General features: G+C 36.9%; 1 protein-coding gene across 4 annotated transcripts in view; it reads right to left on the minus strand.

Annotated features, from left to right (window-relative positions):
• Window positions 1-9681: 9681 nt before the first annotated feature.
• The window catches only part of tnk2b (tyrosine kinase, non-receptor, 2b), a 128635-nt gene continuing 112968 nt past the window's right edge, over window positions 9682-25348 (minus strand). For 3 of the 4 annotated variants that reach the window (XM_042717816.1, XM_042717814.1, XM_042717813.1), the window contains 8 exons: window positions 25035-25276; window positions 22014-22208; window positions 18964-19055; window positions 18237-18281; window positions 15983-17385; window positions 15277-15372; window positions 14949-15076; window positions 9682-10723 (listed from right to left, as the gene is read on the minus strand). In XM_042717816.1, coding sequence (XP_042573750.1) covers window positions 10717-10723; window positions 14949-15076; window positions 15277-15372; window positions 15983-17385; window positions 18237-18281; window positions 18964-19055; window positions 22014-22208; window positions 25035-25276 — 2208 coding nt within the window. In that variant the 3' untranslated portion in view covers window positions 9682-10716. The remainder of the gene's footprint in view (window positions 10724-14948; window positions 15077-15276; window positions 15373-15982; window positions 17386-18236; window positions 18282-18963; window positions 19056-22013; window positions 22209-25034; window positions 25277-25348) is intronic. The other variant, XM_042717815.1, reaches the window with a different exon arrangement.

Here is a 25348-nt window from a genome sequence, read left to right on the forward strand (position 1 = left end):
ACGAAAAAGACGTTTATTCAAGTGTGCTATTAGTATACTTCTTTTAAACTAAAAATAGGAAAGTATGCTTTGAGTTTACTTTTTATGTACTTCTCAGAAATGGGCTTTATGTACTTCTCAGAAATATACTTAAAATGACATTTAAGTTACTTGACTTATACTTACAAAAAGTTTAAATATATTTGAAGTATACTTGTGCTCCTAGAATCCGTGTTTTCATTGTTATACGGTAGAGGGCACTAGTACACATCTTCTGTACAGAATTTCCAAGAAAACACAAGTGAAGAAGAAAAAGAAACAACAGATACTAACACATGTAACACGATCATCTGACATGAAACAGCATCAAAACTGTGACGTTATGGAATAAAATGTTGACTGATGAAGAGGTAATAGTTACAGTCAAGCTTTGGGGTGTTGATCGACTCCATCCATGTTTTGATTATCATTCTCATTCCAATTCATAGTCTTTTTTCAGCATTTTGTTCAAAATGTTATTTCTTTATTTTTTATGAAACGTACCAACATTTAAGTGTTTGAAAAAAGAATGCATTAAGATAGAATACAAATGTTTTTGTTTACAAGCAAATACCCTGTTCTTTCTTTGTATGTTCAGATATTCATATAACAAAATATATACAAATTAAAACCTAAATAGGGACATAATAGTAGTATACTTAAAGTATGATGTAAAGTTAATTTAAGAAAGAAAACTTATGAGTATACTTGCAGTATAAAACTACTAAAATAGTAGTTTACTGAGACTATACTTCAAAGTGTACAAAGTACTGTATTTAATTAGTAAACTGTCAGTATACCTATAAGTTCACTTTTAGTATGATTGCAGTACAAACTACAAACATAGAGGTAAACTAGTTGTGTGCTCAAAGTTTGCTACTGTTATACTAAAAGTATACTTTTATTTACTAGAAAGTGGGCCAATTTAGTCTCAAATAGTATTGAAACAGTACACTTACAAGTATACTACTAGAACACTGATATTTGTATACTTGCTACATAAAGTATACTTAAAAAAAGTATGCTACTTTTTGGTAAGGGAAAGCACATTTAAGCTTGATGGTTTGTTACCCAATAATGGCAAATTATGTGCCTGTTCCTGAAAGGGTTAAATTTCATTAAAAAAAAAAATAATAATTCAATGTTAAATACTGAACAGAACTGATGAGCTGATGCACAGTTGGATATAAGTCACAAAACATTGCCCCATAAGACAGTAAACACAGTAAGCGCTGCACCTGAGCCCTCAGGAATACTGCAATACTGACAACAACAATTGATGAGCTATTGCACAACAGGAACAGTAAAAACTAACAAGCAAGCACGGGATTATTCATGAACGGTGTATGAATTATTCATGAGTTTACATCTTCAAGGCAACAAGGTTCATTTTATTGAATATTAAACCACACCTTAAACACCTGAGGTCACCTTCACATTCTGATACTAAGATAACAAAAAGCAAAGGAAAACAGAGTAAAGCAGAACTATACACACAGAAAATGGAATTAAGGAGGAAAATGCTGTGATAAACAGGATTGATACAGAGTGTGTAAATGGAAATAAAGAAAAATAACACTAGAGTTGACCTTTGTGTGAACTGACTGCTGTCGCTGTGGCAGCAGCTGTTAATCTGCCCGGCTCTCTTTCAGTCTCAATGTGAATGCAGCTGTTCTCTTAAACAATCTCTCTAAAGGAACAGATTCTATCCTCATCATCTCTGTGCTCACTCTTTGCCATTGGCAGGTAATCAGTCCCTGTTGATAGGCCATACTCTTTAAAGGAAGGGTTGAAAAAAATGAAAGTAGCCAACTGAAAGTGTTTAAGGAGGCTGAGAGAAGTGTACACCTTCAAATCAGTGAGCCAGAACAACTATGAAATGCTAGGCTTACCAGAATTTGTTAGAATCAGAACAGATAATGGCAGTGTGGACATTTGTATGCTGTATTGCTCAGTTGCTTGCTGCAAAACTAATAAAGATATCATCTTAATCGCCTCATCGGGTAGCAAAAATAAAATCATATATAATAATAGTATAAGCATTCTTAATGTTTATAAAAACAAACTGTATATAGTCATGAAACCGGAAATTGAGTACTCACTGTCCCAGTGTAAAGTAAGCCAGGGTCCTTACCAGTGACAAGATTTGTGTACACTATAGGCTATATTTATTCTAGAGCTTGGGAGCTCAGGAGCTCATTGACATGCACCTGAGTTTTGCAACCCCTGCAATAAATGATGATTTAAGAACACATCAATATTTTCCCATTTACACATCATGTATTATTTGCTATATTATTATTTTATTATGGCTCTAACATTTTGAGTTGTGCATATTTGGAGTTTAAGGTGAAATAAAGATAAATTACTATTTGTGTAATTTACACAGACATAATACATCCATGTGCATTTAAATGACGTTTTATTAACAACGTTCAGGTGAAGCATGTTCACATAATCACAGGTGGAGCTGGTTTAGATAATCAACTGAATTAGCATGATACATATAGCCTATATATATATATATATATATATATATATATATATATATATATATATATATATATATATATATACAGCCAACTCACCTCTGTTCCACAATAGTTTTCCGGCATCCCTCCTCCATCCTAAATCCTCATTCTTAACTATTCTCATCCCAGCTAGGGGATAGGGGAGTCCTCCCATAGGGCAGCATACCAAATATGCGTACTTTTTGCTCAATCTGATTATATGTGAATGTGAACTCGTGAAATGTGCATTTGTTATTGACTTAAAGGGATAGTTCTATAGGCTATCCAAGACCAAGGCTATTTATGGGCATAACAACCGCATTCTGTAACAGAACTCACACCTGTAAATTTTCAGGATTCACAACCGCATTCTCGGAAGACATGCACTATGTGAACAGAACAGGACTGGACAACTATTTGTCTGTCACATCATATAGTGCAAGAGACAGTCGCTCTACTGCACAAACGTGTACTACCGTGTATTGCGTGTGTTCATGTTTGATTTCGGTAACTTACAGTGATGGAGAAATGAGCTGTGTGTCATCTGAAAGTTTTTGATCCAGTCCAAATATAAAAATATAAAAAAGTCCAAATATAAAAATTGTTTTCAGTTAATGAAGATCTGACAGAGTATTCAAGATGCTACTGTAAGCTGCTGTGTGAATGGGAGATTTCAAAACTCACACCTGTAAGTAAATGTGGTTGTCAAATTCCATCTGTTGGCGTACAGCTCGCTGGAGATGGACATGTGCTTGATTCCAAAACTGCCTCACTGCGCTGTATGCAATCATTAATGGATGGGACCTCTGAAGATTCTCCAGACCACAGAAATAGTTTAGATTGGAAAGGCAGCACACATTGGAATGGAGTGAGACAAGTGGAATAAAAATGATGACTGTCTATCGTTTTCCATAAAAAACAATGTCAGTCTAGCACCATACTGCCCGCCAATGCCAGCCTGTCCAACAGCCATGGAACTGATTGCAGGAGTTTTAATTCTTAGTTTTTTACGGACGTTTGCAGTGTATATAGTTATAATCATAATCTTTCATCATAGACCCCACAATAACATATTTTCTCTGATGATGTGTACACTGGCACAAGGCTGAGTAATAAGGCGTTATATGTATGCGTTTAATCTGTCCCCTCCAGCAACCTGTCTCACAAATATTTTAGAATAATACAAAAATTTAAGGTTGTTTAAACTAATATAGAAGCAATCAAGCTCCATTGCTTATTTCAGTGTTTCTAGTGTTCTAAAGCCCTAAACACACTAGACGATTTTCGGCTTTCCCAGACAAAAGATTGGCATCATGAAACAATTGTGGCGATTTCTGTGATCATGGCTCGTAATCAGTGGTCCTGTGTCGTACAGTGAGAGAGGTTCAAAGATGGCTGTTATCACGGTCTTGCGACCAAAGATAGCCTACGATACAGCACGACTATAGCACAGTGTCTTTGCTGGTATGATCCACATTAACTGACCAACCAATAAAAATGTGACATGAAATCAACACGACATGGTGCTAAAACATAAAACTGCTTACCTCAAGCTCTTATCTCTTTTGTCATTTACACTATTTTTTAGCACACATAAAAAAATACAACTGTTAAAGTGTGATTTATCATGCTCTTTTTGTTTAGCACTAGCGAATGCTGATGATGTTTTATTCTTTTATAGTAACTGCATCGTAGTGTACGAGTCAATAGGTGCCATCATCGTACAGTCTACACACATTGTAGCCAGGTTGATGCACAGTGTAAAATGGAGTTATCTTATAGGATTGTTAAAATCGTACAGTGTTTTGGGCTTTTAACATTTTCTATGCTATATTTTTTATAGCATGGAAAATGTTAAAAGATCTTAAAGTACTTGTTTCTTAGACTTTTTAAACAGCTGACCAATGAGATCTATGAGAATTAATTCACTTAACATTCTACAAAGAAACACTTGTTCATTTAAATCGAGTCAAAAGGGATTCAAAAATTAAAACTAAACTGAGTGCACAGCCTGTGTAAAATAATTTAGCCTCATTACCTTCAGGATTATAAAGAAGTGTCAGAAATGTCTTGAGCTGTCTTTGCATACCCATGACAATGTGCTGATTTTATACTCATTAGTGTCAGTCACAGCTCATATTGCCTTGGAGAAACTGGGCATTAAGCCCCAATGGTGACAGGTACCTCTGTTTACAGCAACCCTTCAGTCTGAAGGCAACCGTTCAAACTGAGTTCATGACAGTTTTTCAAGTTGCTTACACACAATTTATGAAACTATGGCTCCATTTCTACACACAAAACCACGAAACAAGCACACAAGATTCAAAATGTCACACAACTCTTAGAAAAAGCAAACACTTTATTTAAAACAATTTAAACTCGGTTTTTGTATAGTAACTACACAGACAAATTATTAGCCAAACTACAGTCATGGTCAAAAGTTTTGGCAGTGACATAAATTTTGTGTTCTGCAAAGTGTGCTGCTTAAAGGGTTAGTTCACCCAAATATTAAAATTATGTCATTAATGACTCACCCTCATGTCGTTCCAAACCCGTAAGACCCGTAAACCAATATCCCGGAGTAATTAATTTACTCAAACAGTACACTGACTGAACTTCTGTGAAGAGAGAACTGAAGATGAAAACCGAGCCGAGCCAGATAACGAACGAAAAATTGACTCGTTCTCGAGTCAAGAACCGTTTCTGTCGGACGCATCCGATTCGAGAACCGAGGAGCTGATGATACTGCGCATGCGTGATTCAGCGTGAAGCACACTGACACACAGTGCGTCTGAACCGAACTGGTTCTTTTGGTGTTTGATTCTGAACTGATTCTGTGCTAATGTTATGAGCGCGGGTAAACCGAAGGCTTGAATCAAGGGCAATCATCGCCAATGAAGTCATTACGTCGAGCGCAAAAGAACTGGTGAACAGTTTTCTTCAACCGGTTTATTGAATCAAACTGTCCGAAAGAACCGGTTCGCGGAAAATAACCGAACTTCCCATCACTACTAGTGATCCGAAAACCTATGCAACCGGTTCTTGACTCGAGAACGAGTCAATTTTTCGTTCGTTATCTGGCTCGGCTCGGTGTTCATCTTCAGTTCTCTCTTCACAGAAGTTCAGTCAGTGTACTGTTTGAGTAAATTAATTACTCCGGGATATTGGTTTATTTGAACTCAGAGGGAGTATCAGCCACATTAAAAAAGTTAACAGCTTAAGTCATTTGTGGATTAATGCTTATTGGAGACGCGAACCATTTCAAATGATTCAGTTCGATTTGGTGAACTGGTTCAAGAAGATCCGGTTACATCGAGTGATTCGTTCGCGAACCGGATATCACTAAACTGCAGTGTTGTGAACGCGCTCACAACAGACCCGGAAGAGAAGACAATGCTGAATAAAGTCGTAGTTTTTGCTGTTTTTGGACCAAAATGTATTTTCGATGCTTCAGAAAATTCTAATGGACCCTCTGATGTCACATGGACTACTTTGAAGATGTTTTTATTACCTTTCTGGATGTGGACAGTATACCGTACATACATTCTCAATGGAGGAACAGAAAGCTCTCGGACTAAATCTAAAATATCTTAAACTGTGTTCCGAAGATGAATGGAGGTCTTACGGGTTTGGAACGACATGAGGGTGAGTCATTAATGACATAATTTTAATATTTGGGTGAACTAACCCTTTAAGCTGTTGTGGTGTTCATTCACATTGTTTCTAGATTATTGTGTAGAGTGATCAGATGCATTTTCATTAATTGCTAAAAGCTTCATGGCCAAATTTGTTTTTGTTTTTTTTCCTTTTCACAAAAGAACAAATTTCACAGGTTTTTGATCCTGACACAAAATGACCAGCTAACATTAATTGATTAATCATATCAGCAGCAAATGTGAAAGTGTGAATGAGTACTAGTCAGGTAAAATCACTATCATACTAATTAGATTGTAAGAGCAGACTGATTGCTAACAAAACGAGGGAAAAAGTGCTTCCAATCATTGTGTTCTTGTTAACAATGGTTACCTCCAAAGAAACACAGGCAGCCATCATCGCTTTGCATCAAAATGGCCTTACACGCAAGGAAATTGCTATAAAGAATATTGCACCTGAAAGAACCATTTACCGGTTCATCAAGAACTTTAAAGGAGAGAGGTTCGACTGCAGTAAAGAAGTTTTCAGGACGTCCCAGAGTGTCCAGTAAGCACCAGGACAGGCTCCTCCTGAGGAGTCAGCTACAGAATCATGTCACCACCAGTGTAGAGCTTGCTCAGGAATTAAAGCAGGTTGGTGTGAGAGCTTCTGCACGCACACAGTGAGACCAAGACTTTCGGACAACGGCCTGGTGTCAAGAAGGGCAGCAACGAAGCCATTTCTCTCCAAGAAAAACGTCAAGGACAGACTGAAATTCTGCAGGATGTACAAGGATTGGACAGCAGAAGCCTGGTGCAAAGTTATTTTCTCTGATGAAGCTCCCTTCCAACTGTTTGGGACATCTGGAAAATCAATTGTTCAGAGAAGAAAAGGTGAACGCTACCATGAGTCCTGTGACATGCCAACAGTGAAGCATCCATCCATGTGTGGGGTTGCTTTTCTCTCATAATTCTGCCCAAAAACACTGCCAGGAATAAAGAATGGTATCAAAACGTCCTGCAAAAGCGGCTTCTTCCAATGATCCATGAGCAATTTGGTGATGATTTGTGCATTTTCCAGCATGATGGAGCACCATGTCACGAAGCAAGAGTGATAAAGAAGTGGCTCGAAGATCATTACATTGAAATTTTGGATCCGTGGCCAGGCAACTTCCTGGATCTCAATCCCATAGAGAACAGTCAGTCCTCAAAAGGCGAGTGTACAAGCAGAATCCCACAAATTATGATCAACTCCGAAAACTAATAAGGCAAGAATGGTTGTCAGGATTTGGCCCAGAAGCTAATATCCAGCATGCCAGAGCGAAGAACAAGGGTCAATACTGTAAATATTGTTTTTTTTTTTGTTTTTTTTTTTTGCCAATAAAACCCTTTAAAACCGATGATATGCTTATCATTGTTTTTCAGTATACCATAAAAACGTTTGGAAAAATAATCTGTATTATTAAAACTTTGCAAAACACAAAATTTATGTCACTGCCAAAACTTTTGGTCATTACCGTACACACGGATCTGCAAAATGTAAAGCACTACATTCTTGTGTATTTTAATTGTTCAGTGTGCAGTGGACTGCACAGGAGTTTGTCATAGCACTCACATGTACATTCATGTACACAAATACACTGTATATACAGTATGTATGCATATTCAGTATATGTGACCCTGGACCACAAGAACGCTTGTATCATAATAACCTGAGCTTTGAATGGTGATGAGAACACTTTAGGTGTGTAGCCATGTCTGGGTGTAAGTCTGACCATGCATTTGTCTTGGCCAAACTGCATACAAGCACTGCTGACCAAGAGGGCATGCAGATCACCCACTTGCTTCCCGCAAGCTAATGTGAGCAGTAGTGCCATCTTAAATGAGATCTGATGTCCTTTTTCCTCGCTCCCTCTGGTGTTCCCTCATGTTTATATACCTTTAAAATAATGTTTATATCCTATTATTATGCTAATTACAACTGATTATTGATATTAGATCCTGAAAAAAATCTATAACACTAACCTATAAATATCAATGCTAGCTGAGAGGTTCTATGCATGTACCACATATTAGTGACTGTTAAATAAGTGTTTCTTATGAAAAATAGCTGTTATTTATAAGCAATAAGGTGGTATCTGATTTTGGGGTAAAAGTCTTCTGAATGGATTATGAAAACAACATAAGAGTACAACAACTCATTGGCATCTAAATGCATTAAACAATTTGCCAAAATATGTAATAAATCAACAGAGGTGACTTGGGATGTGCAAACAAGTACACAGTTAGACCCGTTTATGACTGTTTTACTTCTGTTGTAATATTATGTAGGCAGCTGTCGACATAGGCTTTAGAAAGCATGGTATTTTGAATATGCAGCCACTGTGCAGGAGTGGAATCGTGCAAGCTATGCCAAAACACAGCATCCTCCATGTAGACATACATTCTAGGTCAGGGGTTTTAGGAGTACCACGAGGTCCCTTAAAAATAAAAAAAATAAAAAATTTTTTACAATACTGTATGTACCTTCAAGGCTTTCTAAGCTGTTAATCAAGTACTTTTAATGTACTTTTTTAACACACCGAACTTGTTTTTATTTGACTTTAAAAATAGGTTGTCATGAGATTATGAATTTTATTGGCAACCCTAAAAATCTCCTTTTTTGTATCTCCCCTTTGTTGTACCATCAGTTTAAAAATAGTTTGTACTTAATATCTATTGATAAATTTACTGTATAACTTAACTGTCAACTTAACAATACAAATGCCAGTTAATTAAGCCAAAATAAAAATGTTTTATGTACCCCCCGCCCCCGTTATATCTTGACAAGTGGATCATCATGCTTTAACACACACACAAAAAAACAAACAAACAAACAAAAAAACACTAAAACACTAACCAGACTGGGGAAACTCCATGTTTAAGAGGAAGAAAGAAAATATTAAGACACTTACATAGAAAAAGATAAAAAATAATCATTTTAATAAAAAATACATTTATATATTTATATACTATATATACTATAAATTGTGCATCATTATGCTTATTACACATTTAGGATATCAAGGATCTAATTGTAAAGCTATTCAGAGCAAACCTTTTGAGCACATAGGTAGACTAGACAGAAAAAAATAACTAATATACAGGAACACATTAAATCTGGGCAACTCACTTCAGTTTTCCTAAAACTATAACAGCATAAAGGTAGGACTACGACTAGCTTCCACACTGGACTAAATATTCAGATGGTTATCAATGTAGCAGGATGGTGTTTGCCATTGTAACAAATACTTTAAGTCCCATTCTCAGATTGCTAGGATGCAGGAGAGGATGGTAGACAGCGTTCCATCATGAACACAGAAGCAGCATCTATATGAAATCCACACATATGACACTGAGCATTCACAAAGCAAGGCTGTTAACAATCAACACACAACACTGTTACACTGCTATTCAGTTGTACAGAGAAAAAGGGTGTCGTACTTTTAACATCACTGTGGGTTCATTTGCATAAATTAGAATTGTTATTCATTGGTCACTTTTCAAGCAGATCTATTTATATAGACAGGCAGGTTTAAAGAAAAAAAAAAACTTAACTGCAGAGTGTTATGATGCCAGCAATGTCACATCATCACTGCACAACTTTATAGAAGCTACTATTTGAGACCAGTGCTGTTCCAGAAAACAATGAAAATAACACGTTATAAGTTGTGCTTTGTGTCAGCAACAGTCAGTTGTCCGATTTAAAATAAGATGAGCGCAAGAAGAAAAGGTTCACTTATTTGTGCTTTGGTGGTCTTTCTGATGTGTTTTCAAGGGTTTGTCTTTACTTTCAGATGGGAAGCAGCATTGTGCAAATCAACATAAAAACAGTTTTGTGACTTTACTGACGACACCAGCAAAGTCAGTTGACTTATAAGGAGTGATTCATAGTGATTCGTGAGCAAAGTACAAAAATAATACCAAACATGGCAGAGAGCAGATCTTAAGTATATGTCAACATGGGTGACAAAAGATGATAGTTCAACATGAAGGTTTTTAACATATACATAAATTCAACATATATACAACATTTGAACAGGATTCAAAAATTCTTACGGTTACAGGTGACCCACACAAAACAGATTAAATTAAAAAGGCAAATGTAAAACTGACAAATATCTGATAAAGACCAACTCAAATCAGATGCATATGTATAACCAAAACTTCTGAAAATATATACATAGAGGCTTTCATAAGCCTGTTTATTCACCTCTTGTTTGTAAAATTACAATGAAAAATCACAAGCAGCACCTTGTTTTCCATCTGTTGCTATCAACTGGAAAATAAAAAGCAGGTTCTTTAAATTTTGACCTGTGAACTCTGTATTGCACCCTAGAGAAAGATTATAGGAGCAGCACAGTCACTGCCTCATATATGCACTCACACTCTTTCACACAAACACACACACACGTCAGATCTGGAGGTAAAATGTGCTAGGATAGAGTCCTGGTTGGCCCTCAGTGTCCCCTTGGTGCTCTCATCATTCTTTTAGGTCATGGGGCTTTTCCAATGCATCATTGTCTGCAAAAATGAAAAGAAAGAAAAGAAGATGTGATACATAAAATTCACACAGCATTTGACGATAGGTAGCTAAAGTAATACATAACATACTGTATAATCAAAAACAGGAGACAGGAAAAAAATCGCATTATAATTAAAAGCTACACAAAAATGCCAGGAAAGCATCTTGAAATGCAGTCCTGCACAAGCAAATACTGAAAGTATACAAGCTTCTTCTTTTTTTTTTTTTTTTTTGTTTAATACTGGCAGCAATAATAAAAAAAAATGTGCTGACTTTGGAATAACACACACATTATTTTTTTTGTAAACTCAGCCCCCTGTCTGGAAGTTTTCTTACAGCAGAAGTGTCTACAACAGAGAGCAAATGAGCACAGGAACTAACAATAATTAAAACTAAGGATGAGCATGCCCTGAGGCATAATTGATATGTTTATTGACTGAAATTAATTTAGTTAATCCAACATCTCTGTACAGGTATGGTTTTAAAAACTGAGGTTCAGGAAAACTTCCCACAGGGAAGGGGAATTCCTCAATTCCTCTGCTTTACCAGTTCAAAAGGCTGATTTCACCTTAGATTACAAACTGGTTGGATCATTACATTTACATTTACATTTACATTTAGTCATTTAGCAGACGCTTTTATCCAAAGCGACTTACAAATGAGGACAATGGAAGCAATCAAAAACAACAAAAGAGCAATGGTATATAAGTGCTATAATAAGTCTCAGTTAGCTTAAACGCAGTATACGTAGCAAGGGCTTTTAAATAATATAATAAATAAAAAGAAAACAGATAAAATAGAAAAAGAATAGAGCAAGCTAATGTTAGCGGTCTTTTTTATAATTGTATAATAAATGAAAAGAAAATAAATAGAATACAAAAAGATTAGAAAGGTTTTTTTTTTTTTTTTTAATAGAATTAGAATAGTGAGTGCAAAAGTTAGAGGGTCAAATAAAGATGGAAGAGATGTGTTTTAAGCCGATTCTTGAAGATGGCTAAGGACTCAGCTGCTGGGATTGAGTTGGGCAGGTCATTCCACCAGGAGGGAACATTTAATTTAAAAGTCCGAAAAAATGACTTTGTGGTTCTTCATAGCATGAACAGTTGTGAGGTGAATTAAATAAAGTAGGCCTGGCATAGAATCAGTGTACTGCCAATCCATTTTGGTCATTTGTTCAATGCAAATGGAAGAGTTGGGAATTGGGTACTAAGAACATAAGCTTTCTGGAAAATTACAGGCTCGTTCTACAAATCAGCCATTTATAAGGAATTCTGCAGAAAAATATCAAACAAATTTGGAGGTTAAATTACCAGTAGGGGTCGCATTGAAAAACAAGAGAGAAAGACTGTTTTAAGATTGGATCCAAAAGTGGATTTTTTTTTTTTTTTATGTATTTTTTTTTTTTTTGCTAATACATGACTTAGAACAGTTTTTTTCATAACAGAGTGCACAGTGGAATATGATTTTTCAACTCAATCAGATTTGGGCCACTTCCATATGTTTTCCTAAATCCAATACAATAAATTCAAGTCTGATGTTTTTCAATGTGACAGTCTGAACAGTCATACTGGGAATCATGTGACATACTTGATCATCACTTTAGATCGGTCACAATTCTGCTTTACAAGAGTATGTTATCAATTTGAAGCCAAATGTATTACAATTAGAGAATTAAAGATGTGCGTGATTCATAAAACTGAAGACACATGAAGAATATATTTATAAAAAAAGGAAAAAGAAGAAGAAAAGCAAAATGATCAGAATCTTGAGCAAAGTAATGTTTTCTTTTTCTATAGTAACCTGTTCTTTGCTTGTGATTCCAAATGTTGAGCTTTGAGTTTCATGCAGTTTAGCTTGGGTTTAACATCTCCATTGGTCCCCTATTTCTAGACTGAAGGTTCTTCTTAGCCAATAAACCAGTGTGTGGAGTGACGTCAGTACTGGGCATATTTGACTTACTATAATGTAAATTTGTCTATATAGCTTCATTTGAGTTGAAACTTTAACCTTTTCTGATTGGTATAAGAGGTATTTGAGACGCTGAAGAGCCTCAAATTGCATTTACAGGCTCAAAGACATAGTTTGCCTTTGTCACCTAAATTCATCTACAAACATATCTACAAATAGCTGTGCTTCAGTTGTACTTACAGTTAAGTGAAAATTTATAAGACCATTTTATAGGGGATCATTTACTGTACTGCTGCTTTCATTTTTGGTGTGAGAAGGAAACAACATTATAAAATAAAAATTAATTAATTAAAATAATCACTATGATATACATAAAAATATTCACTATAAACTTATCATGAAACATCATAGGTTACATGTTCTGCTAGTTCTAGTAAAATTGGGGATCCCCAAATAAGCCACAACATTAATCACATGACAAAAGTGTGTAGTTGTCTAATGATGAAAGACCACAGCAATAAATGTATAGCCCTTTGCTTAATCTGCTAATGAGAAATTATTCTAATTGATATCAATAATAGACACTAAATCAGGTCATTACATCATGCTATGTTTTCCACTAATATTGAGTTATTAATGCAAAAAATGAAAAAAAATCCTGAGCCTGAAATTTTTTAAGGGGGTCGGGGGTTGTGGGGGTGGACACATACAGTACACAGGGTTATTTGGCAAACAAAAAAAGAAAATGATTTGAAAATGATTTTCCTTGAAACTAACTAGTAATGTATCTGCCATTGCCATTAGCCCTTGACAGGCTCAGACTACAGATTATGGTGGGATATTTGAAACAGCAATTCCAAGAAAGTTTACTCATTACAATATGGTACAAACACATATAACATTTAGGATGCTTTTGATATTAAGTTTTGCTGGTTAGCTTTGTCCTTGACAGGGTACAAGATGACTTACAATCTAAAACATAATATTTCTGAATTTTCTAAAATTTCTGTGGCAATTTTAACATTTGAAAGGATACTATGGCAGTTATCGCTTTCCTTATTCACACTGATTTTTTTTTTTCTCATGAATATATGATTGACCTGAAGAATGAAAGCTATATCATACACTTGGAAATATATTGGAAACAATAGGGGTGTGACAATGCACTTAGGTGAGACAAAATGCAGATACTTGGTTAACTAGAACGAGACAATGTTTTAATACTTTAAGAAATTTTCAAATGACAAAATATTTGTCTTTTAATCACAAAAAGTAAAACAATGCAGTTGTATTTTGAAATATTTTAACTTATGTAGTGCCTATATAATGATTATCAAGTAATCTACTGATTATTTTGACAAGTGAGTAATCTGATATTTTTTAGTTATACAAATAGAACTAAGTCAAAAACAGGCTTTAATATTATATATATATATATATATATATATATATATATATATATATATATATATATATATATATACATACACACACACACACACATATAAAATAAAGATTAGGGAATAATAATTGGCCTCAAATAAAGTGTCAAAACCAAGTACATGGTTTTACTGAACAACACTGTTAAATACATAATGTAATTTTGAAAACCAAAGTCACTGCACCCGTTTACCAAGAAATTTTAGAGCACTTCATGCTTCCTTCTGCTGACCAGCATTATGAAGATGCTGATTTCATTTTCCAGCAGGATTTGGCACCTGCCCACACTGCCAAAAGCACCAAAAGTTGGTTAAATGACCATGTTGTTTGTGTGCTTGACTGGCTAGCAAACTCACCAGACCTGAACCCCACAGAGAATCTATGGGGTATTATCAAGAGGAAAATGAGAAAAAAAGAGACCAAAAAATGCAGATGAGCTGAAGGCCACTGTCAAAGAAACCTGGGCTTCCATACCACCTCAGCAGTGCCACAAACTGATCACCTCCATGCCACGCCAAATTGAGGCAGTAATTAAAGCAAAAGGAGCCCCTACCAAGTATTGTACAGCAAATGTATATGTACAGTAAATGAACATACTTTCCAGAAGGCCAACAATTCGCTAAAAATGTTTTTTTTTTTTTTTATTGGTCTTATGAAGTATTCTAATTTGTTGAGATTAAATTTGTGGGTTTTTGTTAAATTTGAGCCAAAACCGTCACAATTAAAAGAACCAAAGACTTAAACTACTTCAGTCTGTGTGCACTGAATTAATTTAATACATGAGTTTCACAATTTGAGTTGAATTACTGAAATAAATGAACTTTTTCACGACATTCTAATTTATTGAGATGCACCTGTAGTTAAAGACCACCCTACCTCAGCTTCACTGAGCCATAGGAATCTAACAGTTGTGTGCTGGCCAACTCCAGATTCCAGTCACACATCTCCAGAATCTTGTGACACTCCACCCTTGTCTTCAGGCCCAGACAGAAGAGCTGCTCTACCTAGGCACCAAAAGAAGGGAAAAATGGATAAAAGTAATTTAACTCTTAAAAGTAATTTCCTCCAAGAGCATTATGGACACACAGTAATGTGTCATAAACAGAGCAATACGATTTACAATGTATTGTTGTGTCTGATTACTTGTTACAATTAGATTACCCCTAACCAGCTAGTGAATTATGATTACTGTGATCTCTGTTACCTTCAAGTAGTGTACAGCCTTCTGTACATTCCAGCTGTGATTCTGTAAAGCCGTCTGGCATTCTTCAGTCGTTACACCATGGACAGCCTCCTGCACCTAAACAGGGCAAATCCAATAACTATAAATCCATAGATGGTCTTGAAGGAGTGGCTTGGAATAATCAGAGATAGTAAAGTGAGTTTTGCAGTGCAAATCAACAGTGTATTTAGCTTTTGATGTGACTGAAACAAGTTCAAATCTGTACACGTCGGCAAATGCAATAAAATTGTACATATAGCCATTGTACATATAGCCTTTTCCTAAATATAATTGTTATCTTCTGCCATCTTGGATACATTTTCTCATGGAACTTACTACTATACAATCTGGAAACGTCTTCACCCAAAATGATTGTTTAGATCAAGCAAGTAAGCCATCATGATAGACAGTTTTTGCCTTAATGGAGTTATCCGTTTAGAAAAGGTAGGTTTTGGAAAACTATGATCAGAACTATAGTCCGCCTGCATGCCACAATATAAATAAATTATAATTACTCTGGTCACAAAGCAAGTTCCTACAATTAAGACACCAAACAGTCAGCCCAAGCCACTCTTGAATAATTCTGCCATAAAAAATACATGAGAGCTTATTGGATGTATACACAAGTTTCAAGAAAACAACCAGTAATAACATGGATTGGTTCAATATAAATCTCCAAATCTCTTACCAGTTTGACTTTGTCATGGTTGCTGGTGCTGTCAGTCCTGTTAAATGAGCCATCAGAGCTTACTTGGCACAGGCTGAGAGAGTTCTTCAGCCCCCCTCTAAATCCAGAGCCCGTCAGATTGCTGTTGTTATTGGAGGAGAAATTGGACTTGAGATCCCCTTGTTGATGAACCATGGGCTTGACAGTGGCTGTGTTTACCTGCTTCTTTTCCTCACCACTCTCTGCCTCTTTGAAGAACTTATCGTAGCGGTCCAGATACGGAGGTCTCTCAGGCAGGAGGTAGTAGTGCGTGTTGCTGACCTTCTTGCCATCACGTACGATAGGCAGAATGCAGGGCCCTTTGGCTGGCTCTTTATCTTTGCCCTGTGCCTGGATGACCTTGGGAGCAGCATATTTGGGATCGGAGGCAAAGCTCTGAGTGGTTGGCATTAGTTTAGCAGGTGAAGTGGAGAGGTAGGATGGGCCATAGATGGAGGAACCTGAGCAGAGGCTGCTGCGAGTCTGAGGGGAGCCCACATGTGGACTTGGCGTTCGAGAGCCCGTCTGAGAGAGGGGATCTCGAGGGGGAATCTGGGGTGGACGCTCATTATCATCCTCATTTCCAGAAATTGGAGACAGCTCACCAGACCAGCGAGCATAATCGCCACCAGCACGTTTGACTGGACGGGGTGGTATGGGGATACGTGGTGGTATCTGTGGTTTGTCTTCAGAAAACGTTAGGACTATCTGGCGGTGTGGCTCCATACCGGGGCTGGTAGAGCTCACAGGTACATTGAGGTGCCTCATACACTCCTGCTGCAGCTCTTGGAAGATCTCAGCAGACTGCGAGAATGTGCTGGCATTGGTCTGCCTACAGGGCAAAAATAAATTGTCTTCTACACGAGTCTTACACTCTCCAGTAGAAGTGCAGGGCATACGTGGAGAGCATAGTTCATCAGCTCCTCGTTCTGTACTGTTGATGGAGCTCACTTCAAAGTCATCCTCATCTTGTGCTACATCATCATAGGCTGGGGGTGGAGGGAGGGGCCGGGCATCCCAGTCCACCACTGGGGTAGGGTGAAGGGGTCGGGGTAGAGAGCGTGAGGGGCTCTGTGGAGGAGTTCTGTCTAAAATGTTCTCTGCTTCAAGTGCCAGTTTAGCCAGGGTTGGGATCTGAAACTCCACCACGGGAGAGGGTGAAGGTGTGGCCGATGGAAACTCTTCTCCAAAGTCTATGAGAGAGACTTCTGTGGGAGTGCTGCCCCCTGGAGTCCGCACACTGTATGTGGAGCGATCACCTAATTTGGTAGCACAGACCCAGGCAGCTGGTTTGAGCTTAAGGCCCTTCTTCTTCAAAGAGAGTGTCCGCCGAAGGCCTGATGAAATTTGGTCCTCGTCCTCAGCAACAGCATCGTAGGAGGGTTCTAGTCACATGAAAAAAAAAAAAATATATATTGTAAACAAATGTTTGCTGAAATATCCGTTGAGCTTGAAATGTAATTTAATGATAGGGACTGTAAAACAGAAGACATGTTTTTCAGGGTTAAAATATAAAACACTGAGCACACATTACAACAGTCATGTACTGTAGGTGCAGTATATCTTGCATTCCTCCACAGAAACTATTGGACACTAACATGTGTCATAGTGTTTCTAAGTGATTCTATAAAGGTCTAGGTTATGTAGGTTAATATGGTCTCACTGAGACAGGTAAGCAACTGCCACTGACATGAACAGAAATGCTAACAGATAGAAATCTTTGGCTTCTACATACAAAAATGGTTTTTCAGTCTTCAAGGGTTTGTGACAGTATCTACAAATTATTGTTTGATCTCAAACTAAATGTTTTTGTGAAAAAAAAAAAATAAATAAATAAATAAATACATGAAAAACATGTAGTACAACATGTAGCAACATAGTTATGTCATCATTCAACTTTCAAGTAACGAAATGCGGACCAGTTCTTAGAAAGGTTTGCAGATCCCTCACAGACTATCAGCTCTGTAATCACAGTGTCATTTTGGTTAAAAAAAAAAAAAAAAATGGATATTATGGGACCAGCTGTTTACCAAACGTCATGTCAGTGCATGAGACCACAGCAAACACATGACAAACAGATGACTAAAAAACTGGAGCAATTAAGAAAGAAACAGAGGAAGTGAAAGAGCAAACAAATGCATACAATACAGACATGCTGTACCTTTGAGGAGGGGTGCTAGGAGAGAACAGAGGGGGCATGAGCAGTGCTTAAACTGAACTGAGGGTCCACACTTACTCTTAACCAGCAAAGATGGCTGAGGGGGCCGAGGGGGAGGCTCCTCTGCAGAGCAAGCAAGCAAGTGAAAGATAGCATATGCAAAAAAAGCAGGTTGGAAAAGAAAAAAAAATAACATAACAATAAGTACATAACAGAGAGAGAAGAAAGAAGCATAAACCACGAGGACCTGTATTAAAGAAACAGTGAACTGAAAATGGCAAAAATATTTTTGTTTTTAATTTGAGAAGTTGAAGTTATTTTTTTAATCAGTAGTTTCAAGTCAGGTTTTGGATTACAGGGTTCCCACAATTACTTTCCATCATTTATGATTTCTAGATAATAATTTAAATGATTTAACTGATTTGCCAGTAAATAATTCAGAGCACTCTCAGATAAGTTTACTTGTTTTGTTCTAAATGGGGAAAATCATTCAAATGTTTCTTTCACATAGACTCTTTTGTGAACTGCCTCCTCATTGGTCACCATGTCTATTAACCATTTCTGTTCTGGGTTTCAGCTCATAGCGGCATTTACAAATTTGAGTGAGAAGAAACATTTCTTATCAATAATACAGTTGTGTTGTCTAATATTTTTGATGAATCTGTGATACATTTTTTACATTACATGATTTCCTCAGGCCTGAAAACACAATTTTAAAATACCTTAACATTTCTAGTTTTTCTATGACCATGGGAAACATGTTTAATAATGTTTGCACTTTACTAACTGAAATGCATTTGCTCACTCTTAGAACGCCCAGGGAGTTGAGTTGGTCTGGCGGAGTTCAGCTCTTGCCCCAGCACATCTGGAGGATCCATGGGATTCCCAAGATAAAGACTGCAAAAGAAACAGAATGACAAAAGCATTTAGCAGCCAATCAGTGTATATAAGAGAACATTTCTTAGACCTACGTTCTGAGAAAACAGGCTCTGGAACTCTGCCAAACGAAGATTTAATGACACTGTATAACCCAAGTAGTAAAAAGACATTTCAGATTTTAACAGCAGCCCTTATATTTCACTGGATGTTTTACGGAGGTATTTACAGCTGTGATATCAGTTGATGCAGCCAAGTTTATGGCAGAGATAGAGTGTACTATGTTCTACTGCCACCTTGTGCTGATGAAGCAAAGTGCTCATATGATGTCCTTGTGTGCAAAGACTTGGGCCGTGGCTTCATGTTAGTGAATGTAGCAATTTACTCATTGGCCATGACAGAAGTAACTGTCCATCCAGTGGACAGGCTCTCTAGTCTACACAGTTAAACTTTGCATGCTAGTCCTCGCTACAAACAAACAAGCTGAGTATTATTTCCTCATTCATCTCAGGGAGCCCTACCAGGGCTCTAGAGTGCGACCTAATTTCTCAATGGTGCGGCTAAAAAAAAATCAGTTGTGGAAGTGGTGATACTTTGTTTGGCCTTCCAAAAGAGGACAGCACCGGTGCGACCAGCCGTTCGAGGGGAAAAAAAAGTATCGCTGGTTTTAAGGTTTAGCTCGACGGACCCCTGACTTGTTTACGCCCCTTGAGCCAGGCCTCGGGATAATTTTCACGTCATAGTTCAGACGCAGGCCGGGCTTCCCACCTGTTTTAGACTTCTTACTTTCATATTTTAGACATCCATCCATTAGTGATGAAAAAAAATTGCCACGCTGGTGGAAACAACACGAGACCGTGCTACTGTGACTGACAAGAGCAGCTTGACGGTGTTTAGTGTCCCGCAGCAGCAGCAGCGCAGCTGAACAGTTATGCCTTCAAACAGGCTACACGCAATAGGCTTAAGCTTGCAGCAAAGCACCAGCAAAAGTAATTATCATAAATGTGACGGGGGAAATAGTAAGGAGATATTTGAATTATTTACTAATAAACTGAGTCTGTGTCGCAAGGATGAAGTTGCTGATCCTGACTCGCCATCTCATTAGACCCGCCTTTAGAGAGAAGTGCATCCTTACAGATTATGATTATAATGAAAGAGTTTTTGTTTTTGATTTCTTTTATTTTGTTAAGTAGTCATTTAAAGCTTTCTATAGATTTATTTATCATGTCTGTGAGGCATGTATTCACAGAGTTTCGGTTCATTTTTGTACTCCTGTTAAAGACGAGATGGCACAAAGCGCATCATGTTTGTTTTCATTTTTTTTTTAGTCTTCTGCTAGTTATCAAAGACTTAAAAAAACGATCTGAACTGATAAATATCAGTTTGGAAATTAAAATAATAGCAGATTTGTCTCATTTTTGAATTTTGGCACACATTTTTTTTTTATATGATGCTGATATGGTAACTAATAAATACTGTAAATTTTGTTATGCTAGCATGTGTGGAAATATTCAAACCATGTGTGTTAAAACTAACCCCGCGTTACTTTGTGCCCTCCGCTCCCCTATTACTCTTAACTTTGAGCAAAAATGACGGCGTATCTACTGGAAAAAATGAAAGTGATCACGCTGATGTCTCCATGTCCTAAAGCGTCTCTGCACAAACTATTGAATATAGCGCACATTTATCTGGGTTTAACATTTAAACACTGTTATATGCTTGAACTGTTTTATATCTATAGATTTTATTTTAGGCAGGTCGTGATGATTTGAGAAGGCTAAATTGATCAAACACAGGCTCACTGTCTAACGCTGGCCGCTTGGTCATTACTTTAAAAAAACAAAAAACTTATATTTAACAAACAAAAAATGCTCCAAACGTTTTTCTAAATTAACTTTATAAAAAAATAAAACGAAATATAATCACTTTGCTATTACATACAAAACAGAACTATTGTAATAGCTGAAACAGTAGTATAAGCTGTTTAGGGGCTGTTTAGCTCTTCAAATCAGACACTAGAGCATCCCTTCATTCAGACACAGTGGAAGATCTGATCAGAATCAGTGTAGAGGGGCCAAGTCTGGAAGATTTTGCTGCTAGAGAGAGTGTGGCCAGCTGGTTTAGCCAAGGCCAAAGATCAAGAAGGCCAAACTACAGGAGTTTGCCATCCGAGGGGCATGTGTCTGCAACTGAGGATAGTCCATAAGACATTGAGCCATGAGATGTTCAGTTTTATTTAATTTATCTTGAGATGTTTTAAGTTTAAATTTCAGCTCAGTGAAGCACTTTAAGCACCAACACTTTTTCAGTAAGTTACCTTTCTTGTAGAATTGTGCTTTAAATAAAACACTTTCTGTTGACCAGATTGTTAGTTAATCATTTAGGCTACAAGTCAATATTGCCTATATGGACAGCGATAAAAAAAAAAAAAGTGAACTTGTAAAACTGCAGTGTTAAATGCAATGCAGTCGAAAATTTGGCACAAAAGTTAGGTGCACCTAAGAAAAAAAGTTAGGTGCACCAGTGCAACCAGTGCAAAAAGTTAGTCTACAGCCCTGCCTACTCTGATCTGTATTAATGTGGCATTTATTAAAATGTGCTGTAGTTTTGGGAGCAGCTTATTAAAAGAGAAGCGTGGTTCTGTGGGAGGTTAGCAGAACATAAACATTTTGTGAGATCACTGGTTACATAACACACAAAACCAACACAGACACGTGTTTAAACCAGCAATACATCGGTCAGCCAATGCCAAAGTTAAGCCGATAATTGACTGTGTGGCCAATAAATATTTAAGCTCTCAAAAATGAACAAATATAAAAATAGAGCCACTCTACTCCTTAGAAATTGCCACTAGCATTTAAAAAAAAAAAAAAAAAAACACTGGAGAACCATCAATTAAAACTCATTTTTGTCAGAGAATACAATAAAAACTACAGAAATTACAGACTGTACATGTGATATTACATTTAAGAGACTCACTCATCGATCCTGTCAGGAAAGCCCCAGCAGCGGTGAGGGTTAGTGTCTCCATGGCCCGTATGAATAAAGCTGTTCTTCAGTGGACGGCTTATGTCATGGGCAGAAAGACCTGCCACTGATGTGACTGTGTTCCTGGGAAACTGACCAACCTTTAGGGTACGCTTGTTCTGACCTCTCCACCAGTAGTTCTCTGCCCTGCAGGACACACAGAGACCGTTTAAAGAGAAAAACATAGCATCTCTCTTATTTGGCTACTTCATTAAAGAGGTGCATTAATGGGTTACTCCACCCCAAAATAGAAATTTTGTCATTAAATCACTTACCCCCATGTCTTTCCAAACCTGTAAAAGCTTTGTTCATCTTCGGAACACAATTTAAGATATTTTGGATGAAAAACGGGAGGCTTGTGACTGTCCCATTGACTGCCAAGTAAATTGCACTGTCCAGAAGAAGTATGAAAGACATTGTCGGCATAGTCCATCTGCCATCAGTGGTTCAATCTGAATTTTATGAAATGACGAGAATACTTTTGTATGCGAAAAAAACAAAAATAACAGCTTAATTCAACAATTTGTCTCCTCTGTCTCTCTCTGCATCACCATAGCGCCATTTTGGACAACATCCGCTGAATGCACACTGCGTACGCTCTTCTGTGTCAGTCGTGACACAAGGATACATTTACTACATGTATTTACGCTTTGATTTGAACGAAAACAGCGCATCTGTGCAGCGCGACTGACACAGAAGAGCATACGCTGCGCTGCTTGCGTTCAGTGGATGTTCTCCAAAATGGCGCTATGGTGATGCGGAGACACACAGAGACAAATTGTTGAATGAAGTCGTTATTTTTGTTTTCTTCGCATACAAAAAGTATTCTCATCACTTCAAAAAATTCAGATTGAACCACTGATGGCAGATGGACTATGCTGACGATGTCTTTCATACTTTTCTAGACCTTGACAGTGCAATTTACTTGGCAGTCAATGGGATAGCCACAAGCCTCCCGGTTTTCATCCAAAACATCTCAAATTGTGTTCCGAAGACGAACAAAGCTTTTACGGGTTTAGAATGACATGGGGGTAAGAGATTAATGACAAAATTTTTATTTTGGGGTTGGAGTATCCCTTTAAAGAGGGCTGGGAACTGAGAACTAATTCTAATTTGCTTTTTATTATTACTATTATAATTTTAACAGTTCTTTATTCTCCTGGCTTCCAGATTATAGAACCAGAATTAAATTCATTACAATTCCCATCTCTAGGTCTAGACCAGATTTCCAAGAGGGCCTCAAGATGACTTCATATTATTTTAAATACAACAATATGTGAATTAAATAAATAAAAGACTTGATTTTTTAAATGTATAAATACAACATTTAAAAATCAAGATATTTCTTATTTTAATTCACCCCCTCAAAAACTGTTCCCTTTGAAGAACCAGGATTCTCACATTTACTCACCCTGATGTTCCCAACCTAAATTTCTTTATTCTGTTGAGCACAAATAATTTTCTTTCTTCTGTTGTGCACAAAAGATGATATTTTTAAGAATGTTGGTAAACAAAAGTTGATGGTAGCCATTCAATTGTTTGGAAAGAAACTCGTACAGGTTTGGAACTTGAGGGTGAGTAAATGATAGGGTTGTGGCGATAGACGATAGTATCGTGTATCGACTATAGTCAGAGATATCGACGACAGCAGATGGCTTTGTCGATAGTCAAGATATTAGGCTCATTCTCGTATTAATGTATTAAATAATAATAATAATAATAATAATAATAATAATAATAATTATTATTATTATTATTATTATAATTATTATTTTTATTTGGCGGCCTATTATAATTCGGCTAACAAATTGCCTCGCTATTTCACTTCAGCACCGCATTTCACAAACACGCGCGCAAATGAAGATTAGAGCCGATGAAGGAGTCTCCAAGCACAAACAGACGTAGCCTACATTGTCTGCAGATCTAAGGTATTGCACTTTAACAAGCAATCTGAATGGCCTATATATGTACAATATTTTAAACGAGCCCTCACTAACTGAGTTTAATGCCACAGTTATGTTAGAATGCATCTCATTCGTTTCTGTTAGGGTTGCTTCGGGCTCGTCATGGGGCGCACGGTCCGGAGCGCTGTATGACTGATGCATCCGTTCAATTTAATACTTTATATTTAAAGTGTTTGTTTATGTCCAAAATTTAGTGTTAAACTGTTGGTCTTTAAATGAAATCTACTATTGATTTTCACAGTTGACTGATTTTGCAGAACATTTAGACTGATAACTTCCGTGCGCAGATGCGGCAAATTTTACACAGGATGCGCGGTATGACAGTTGTGTCCGACTATATATGAACTAGCTGTTTTAAATATAGTATTTTTATATTTAATGTTAGTTTATCAGTATGTTTGAAAGTATTTTTTTTTTCGATTATTGGTGATTCCATAGGCTCTCTGTCGCCCACCTGCGCGGTTTAAAACACCAAATAGTTATGCTATGACAAGAACAAAGAGTCTCTCTCTTGTTCCACCCATGCACGATAATATCATGTATCGTCGATCTCACGGGCTGACGATATGATGATTTGAAAAATGACCATATCGCCCAAAACTAGTAAATTATGAATATATTTTTTTTATTACTTTTGAATTAACTATCCTTTTAAATTTCATGGCCATTTTTATAATGAACATACATTCTTCTAGTTATGCCAAACAGAATATTTTTTTCAGATAATAATTGTGAAAATTTAAAAATCCACATCCTTAATCATTATATCATAAATGTCATAAATGTGTGGCAAAATCATGTAAATTCAATGGTTAAAAAGATCACCCAATAACTTTCTGCCATTAAAACATATGGATTTCTTAAGTCAAAAAAATCTTCCTTGGATACAAAAAGTTACTCCAGGAACCACTGGGGTAGACTGGCTGTCCTAAGATCATTCACTATAAAATGAAAGTGTCATATCAATCATGAATCCATAAGTCCCATTACATTCTATATAAAAGCTCACCTTCCCTCTATGATGGTAATGACATCATTCATCTGGATTTGAAGCTTGTCAGGTTCATCAAAGTCTTGAAGGGCCCTCATGTCTGTAGGCATGGTCTCCACCAGAAATTCCCTTAGAGCCACGAAGGTGGGCCTGTCATCGGGTTTCTGAGCCCAGCACTGCATCATGACATTATATATGTCCTGAGGACAGTCCTCAGGCTTAGGCAGTCTTTCACCCTCCTTATCTATTTTGTGGAGGATCTGTCACAAACACATATTTAATTTTTTCTTATGATTTTCTTGACCAGTAAGTTAATGAAATAATAGCATGAT

Source organism: Cyprinus carpio, chromosome B2 (assembly GCF_018340385.1).
Source record: "Cyprinus carpio isolate SPL01 chromosome B2, ASM1834038v1, whole genome shotgun sequence".
In the NCBI taxonomy this organism is placed as follows: Eukaryota; Metazoa; Chordata; class Actinopteri; order Cypriniformes; family Cyprinidae; genus Cyprinus; species Cyprinus carpio.